The sequence below is a fragment of the Coenobita brevimanus genome, chromosome 115 (assembly GCF_032717465.1).
Source record: "Coenobita brevimanus isolate Jiangsu-jjx chromosome 115, ASM3271746v2, whole genome shotgun sequence".
NCBI classification, from domain to species: domain Eukaryota; kingdom Metazoa; phylum Arthropoda; class Malacostraca; order Decapoda; family Coenobitidae; genus Coenobita; species Coenobita brevimanus.
The window spans coordinates 3,168,765-3,175,424 of record NC_137068.1 but is presented as its reverse complement, the minus strand read 5'-3'; the positions used below and the strand labels follow the sequence as shown (position 1 = coordinate 3,175,424).

The window sequence follows — 6,660 nt, the reverse complement described above, 5'->3', positions numbered from 1 at the left end:
TCAAGCGAGTGGATGATGATGAGAAAAAAGAAAAGAGGAGGACAGACACAGAAAAAGAATGATTCAGGTGAAGGAAGAAGTAGCCAGCACTCCATCAAGTGAGTGGATGATGGTGAGAAATGGGAAGAGAGGAGGGCAGACACGGAAAAAGAATGATAAAGATTAAGGAAGAAGCAGGCAGCACTACATCAAGTGAGTGGACGATGATGATAAACAGGAAGGGTGGAGGGCAAGAAAAAGAATGACCAAGGTGAAGGAAGAAGTAGGCAGCACTACATCAAGTGAGTGGATGATGGCCCCCACCACTTACCACCAGGATGAAAAGACCCAATTAAAGTTCCATCGCTACCTATGAAGTTGATTTGAAGGTCACACAATTTAAGCTACGAGTTGAAAGGAAAATTTTGTGATTTTATACAACCCACCTCTTTATGCTTGCTTTTTATAGGTTGTCTCTCGATTAAATGACAGACAAACATGAAAAACAAATAAACTAAGACAAATAAATAACGAGAAACCAATAACCAGTAAGTAATGTTAATAACCACTTCAGTACACATAAATAAATCAACACCTGTCCTCGGCGTCATTGTTACCTTGAAAATAGATTAATTACTTCTGTTTTCTTCTCCCGACAGGTAAGAAGAGATTTAACTATTAAAATTAACACACACACACACACACACACACACACACACACACACACACACACACACACACACACACACACAAATTATTTATATTTTCTTCTCCCGACAGGTAAGCAAAGATTTGCCTATTACATATTTACACACACACACACACACACACACACACACACACACACACACACACACACACACACACACACACACACAAATTATTTATATTTTCTTCTCCCGACAGGTAAGAAAAGATTTACCTATTACATATTTACACACACACACACACACACACACACACACACACACACACACACACACACACACACAAATTATTTATATTTTCTTCTCCCGACAGGTAAGAATAGATTTACCTGTTACATATTTACACACACACACACACACACATACACACACACACACACACACACACACACACACACACACACACACACACACACACACACACACACACACACACACACACACACACACACACACACACACACACACACACACACACACACACACACACTTCAAACACTTAAGAGGGATAAAAAACAGACCAGTTTTCACAGGTATGCCACTTTATTACCACTACCAAGAGACCGCCAGAGAGAGAGAGAAACCACACATCTGTCTCTAATCTCTGAAAAACGGGCGTGAGCGAAACCAGACTATCAGAGAACAGAAATCAAGATGTAGTGGACTGTCTCAGGGGCTGGGAAGAAGAAAGTGCCGTGTTCTTGCAAGATGGGGAGGATTTCTTAAGATGTAACTTCCTTCTTACGCCTTAAATATTGTCTTACGCGTTACCACAATATCTCTTCCCTACGACACTTCTTTTGCACCATGATTACACTTCTTAAAGTTTCCTTACGCTTATTCCTTCTTCATCAACCTTCTTACACTTTTCTTACGCGCCATTCTTAGTGATATCATTTCCTTCTTAAGTTTTAAATACTGTCTTACGTGTTACTGCAATATTTCTCCTTACGACACTTCTTTTGCATCTTCATTAACCATCTTTCACTTTTCTTACGCTTGTTATTGATATTTTCTTCTTACGTCTTCCTTAAATACTGTCTTACGCGTTACTCCAGCATTTCTTTCTAAGCCACATATTTGCACCTTCATACACTTAGCACACTTATTTTGGTCCTTGCCCTCGCCAAGAAAATTAAGTGGTTAGGTATTCACCCGTGCCTATTTATCTGTCTGTGTGTCTGTATACAAGATATCTGAAAAAGTTGTTACCGGATTTTCATAAATTTTGGTGGATAGGTAGACAGGGGGTTAAGGATGAGTTGATTAGATTTTAGAGTGGATCCGTCCGAGAATTTAAAAAAAAAAAAAAATCTTTTTGGTGTGTGAGGAGGTATGTACTGTCTGAGATTGTGAAACAGGACAGGGTAATACCGCAGAATTAATTAACTATTTGCACCGTAAAGTATTCGTGTGGGTAAATCCTGAGGTGGATCCGAATGCAAGTATAAGCAATAAATTTTACTGGTGTGGGAGGAGGTATGCGCTGTCTGAGAGTGTGAAACTGGGAAGAGGAAGACCGTAGAATTAATTGACTATGTGAGACCGTAAAAGTATTCGTCTGGGTAGATTAGGAGGTGGATCCGGACGCAGGAGGGAATCGTAAATTTTCTTGGCGTTGAAGGAGGTATACACTCTCTGAATACCTTTTAACTTCTATCTTACTCATGTTTTCTTAATAATTCCCTTGAACATCTTGCCTTATTCATGAAAGATCTTGGTTTGAGAGGAGGGAAGTCGTTTTTTTTGCACAGGTGATGGGCAGGTAAATTTCCACGTATATCAACACAGCTTGCAAGATACGGCAGAAGAAATCGATACAGGTGTCTTGAGATAGAGCACAAGGATGGAAGAGGTCGAGGGAGCCTTCTAAACCCACGAGAATACGAGCTTAGGACCGCAAATGACAAAGACCGAAAGGTACCATAACAGCATCCGTGCCTGGTAACATTTCCCCTTATTCTTCTGCCTTTTCCTTAAGATCTGCCTTTGGGGTGAGATGGTACTGGCGGAAGTTGTGGTAGGGGAACTTGTGGTGGTAGGGGTGGTATTTGTGGTAGCGGTAGCCGTAGTAGTGGTAGGGATAGCCATAGCCGTAGCGATAGTAGTAGGGATGGCTGGGTTCAGGTTCAGGGGAGGGTTCAGCTAGGGGTTCAGGAGAGGGGGAAGGGTCGGCGGAGCGCTTGTGCTTGTAGTGGTGACGGTAGGGGTAGTAGTGCCTTTTGTAGTAGGGGTAGCCATAGCCGTAGCGATAGTAGTGAGGATGGCTGGGTTCAGGGCTGGCCAAGGGTTCAGGTTCAGGGGAGGGTTCAGCTAGGGGTTCAGGGGAAGGGGAGGGGTCGGCGGAGCGCTTGTGCTTGTAGTGGTATCGGTAGGGGTAGTAGTGCCTTCTGTAGTAGGGGTAGCCATAGCCGTAGCGATAGTAGTAGGGGTGGCTGGGTTCAGGATTGGCCAGGGGTTCAGGTTCAGGAGTTGGTTGAGCTAGGGGTTCAGGGGAGGGATCGGCGGAGCGCTTGTGCTTGTAGTGGTATCGGTAGGGGTGGTAATATTTCCTGTAGTAGGGGTAACCGTAGCGATAGTAGTGAGGATGGCTGGGTTCAGGGTTGGCTAAGGGTTCAGGTTCAGGGGAGGGCTGGGGGAGAGGTTCAGGAGAGGGGGAAGGGTCGGCAGAGCGCTTGTGTTTGTAGTGGTGACGGTAGGGGTAGTAGTGCCTTCTGTAGTAAGGGTAGCCATAGCCGTAGCGATAGTAGTAGGGATGGCTGGGTTCAGGGTTGGCTAAGGGTTCAGGTTCAGGGGAGGGCTGGGGGAGAGGTTCAGGTTCAGGGGAGGGATCGGCAGAGCGCTTGTGTTTGTAGTGGTATCGATAGGGGTAGTAATATTTCCTGTAGTAGGGGTAACCGTAGCGATAGTGCGGATACCCATACGGTCTGTCAGGCTCCGGAAGGGCTTTGGGGTCAGCTGAGGGCACTGGGTCAGCAATGGGGTCAGCTACGGGGTCAGGAGAAGCGGAAGGGTCAGGAGAAGGGGAAGGATCAGGTGACCTTTTGTGTACACCGTGAATTCTCGTAGCCACATAAGAGGTACTGCCCCCCGGATGCCTCGCCACGCCTTTCCCGGGGTAGTAGTGGTGGTGGTAGTAGTAGTAGGGGTGGTAGTAGTAGGGGTAGTGGTAGTAGGGGTGGTAGGCCGGCTCAGGATCGCCCAGTACTGATGTGGTCACCGCTAGAGCGATACAAGCCGCAAAAATCTGGAACAGGTAATTATCATCATCATCATTATCGTCGTCATTTTCGTCCTTATCATCAGCATCAACATCATCATCATCATCGTCATCATTATCGTCCCTATCATCATCATCATCATTATCGTCGTCGTCTTCATTATCGCCCTTATCATCATCATCATCATCATCATCATCATCATCATCATCATCATATCATGTTTCTTCACAGCCATAAATATTCAACACAAGGCCTCTAAGTAGACTATTTAATTTTACTGATGAACAACTACACTTGACAAACACAACTACGCATGAGAATGAAAATATCTATCTATCTACCTGTCTGTCTACAGCCAGACGCCATAATCCCGTAGGGGGTGGCCGTTTGTCTTTGAGTTAGTTGTTTTACGGGGAGGGGCACTAACCCTCCACCAACCCACTTGTTGACACGTAGGGAACACATATGGGTTGGTTATATGGTTACCACCCAGCGTTGTAAATGGTTTCCTGGCTTACAGGAAACCATTAGGCTTGTCACTCAATGTAAAGCCACCTGAAAAGGAAAGAAGAGTACTAAAAAGTGACAGGAAAGATGGGAGAAATAGGAAGAGAGGAGGACAGACACAGAAAAAGAATGATAAAGGTGAAGGAAGAAGTAGCCAGCACAACATCAAGTGAGTGGATGATGGTGAGAAATAGTAAGAGAAGAGGGCAGAGAGAAAAAGAATGATAAAGGTGATGGAAGAAGTAGACAGCACTACATCAAGTGAGTGGATGATGGTGGTGGCGGATCTATGCGTGAAAATAAGAACATCTACGCATATCTACGCATAAGAATTGCGTAATATGCTTAGTGAACGTTCAGTGCTTCTTGCCTTAGGGCGTCGCTGTGCAAGGTATATGAGTGCACCGGAGACAGGAGGCAAAAGTGGGTTGGTTTTTATGAATGGTGGATTAACACGCACACACACACACACACACACACACACACACACACACACACACACACACACACACACACACACACACACACACACATCTAATGAAGGATTTTTTTTATTCAGCTAAAAATTAAGAGTATTTAAAGTGCAAAATAAATCGCTTAGGAAGAGGTGTTAGGGAGCTTAAAGTGCAAAATACATCGCTTAGGAAGAGGTGTTAGGGAGCTTAAAGTGCAAAATAAGTCACTTAGGAAGAGGTGTTAGGGACCTTAAAGTGCAAAATAAGTCACTTAGGAAGAGGTGTTAGGGAGCTTGAAGTGCAAAATAAATCGCTTAGGAAGAGGTGTTAGAGAGCTTAAGGTACAAAATAAATCGCTTAGGAAGAGGTGTTAGAGAGCTTAAGGTACAAAATAAATCGCTCAGGAAGAGGTGTTAGAGAGCTTAAGGTACAAAATAAATCGCTCAGGAAGAGGTGTTAGGGAACTTAAAGTGCACAATAAATCGCTTTGGAAGAGGTGTTAGAGAGCTTAAGGTACAAAATAAATCGCTTAGGAAAAGGTGTTAGGGAACTTAAAGTGCAAAATAAATCGCTCAGGAAGAGGTGTTAGGGAACTTAAAGTGCCAAATAAATCGCTTTGGAAGAGGTGTTAGAGAGCTTAAGGTACAAAATAAATCGCTCAGGAAAAGGTGTTAGGGAACTTAGAGTGCAAAATAAATCGCTCATGAAGAGGTGTTAGGGAAATGCGAACCCTGGACACGAGAAAATGCCTCCGGGGACTCCATGTTATGGGGGGGGGGGAGAAAAATCCGAAGCGTCACGTGAGAGAGACGTAATTAGAGGGACTTAATGACCGTGAGAGAGAGAGAGAGAGAGAGGATAATTAGTGTGTAAGCCTCATTAACCCTTCACTACGAGACACCCCAGTAGTAGTAGTAGTAGTAGTTGTTGTTACTGTTGTTGTTTAACCCCTGTCTGTGTGGGCGAGCATACCTATCGACCACAGGTAAGCCAGTGGTTCTGTGGGGCCGTGCTACAGGTACAGTACATACACCGTGTAGGGATCCGGCGCCCCCTTGTGGTAGACAGATAGATAAGAATAGATAGATAGACAGATAGAGATAGATAGATAGACAGATACATAGATAGATAAAGATGGATTAGTTAGATACCGTAGATAGATAAGAATAGATGGATAGACAGACAGATAAAGATAGACAGATTGATAGATAGATAGATAGATAGATACCGTAGATAGATAGAGAAGAATAGACACAGACAGACAGATAAAGATAGAGATAGATAGACAGATAGATAGATAGATAGTTAGATACCGTAGATAGATAGATAGATAGATAAAGATACAATACTCACAAAGGACGTCATCCTGGCTGTCTTGTGCAGTGCTCACGTATTTGCCGCACAGGTTGCTCTGCCTCACAGCCTTCCCTTCACACTTATATACCCTACTGTGCATGGCCTTATGTGGGCGTGGCTCTCTCTCTCTCTCTCTCTCTCTCTCTCTGACCACCACCCCCTCTGCTGTGGTTGGGGGGGTGAGGAAGGGGGGAGGTGTGGCAGACTAATGGGGAGAGGTACTGGATGAGTGTTTAACAGGATGAGGCGTTGGTGTGGTGGGGTATGATAGGGGTATGAGTATGGTGGGGTATGATAGGGATATGGGTATGGTGGGGTATGGTAGGGGTATGAGTATGCTGGGGTATGACAGAGTATGGTAGGGGTATGAGTATGGTGGGGTATGAAAGAGTATGGTGGGGTATGACAGAGTATGGTGGGGTATGACAGAGTATG

At 44.5% G+C, this 6,660-nt stretch overlaps 1 protein-coding gene across 1 annotated transcript; it reads right to left on the bottom strand.

Moving 5' to 3' along the window:
- Window positions 1-2,643: 2,643 nt before the first annotated feature.
- On the bottom strand, window positions 2,644-6,325 carry LOC145418610 (uncharacterized). The gene is made up of 2 exons (XM_080286977.1): window positions 6,223-6,325; window positions 2,644-3,908 (listed from the first exon to the last, which is right to left on the bottom strand). Exons 1-2 carry the CDS (start codon window positions 6,323-6,325, stop codon window positions 2,644-2,646), a joined length of 1,368 nt encoding a protein of 455 aa, XP_080143103.1.
- Between the last annotated feature and the right edge of the window lie 335 nt (window positions 6,326-6,660).

What these genes read in the sequence shown, in the direction of transcription:
- LOC145418610 (XM_080286977.1), bottom strand. Translation starts at nt 6,325, where the DNA reads ATGCACAGTAGGGTATATAAGTGTGAAGGGAAGGCTGTGAGGCAGAGC. An exon ending in CAGCCAGGATGACGTCCTTT is followed by an intron (nt 3,909 to 6,222) that starts GTGAGTATTGTA and finishes GTATCGCTCTAG; the next exon opens with CGGTGACCACATCAGTACTG.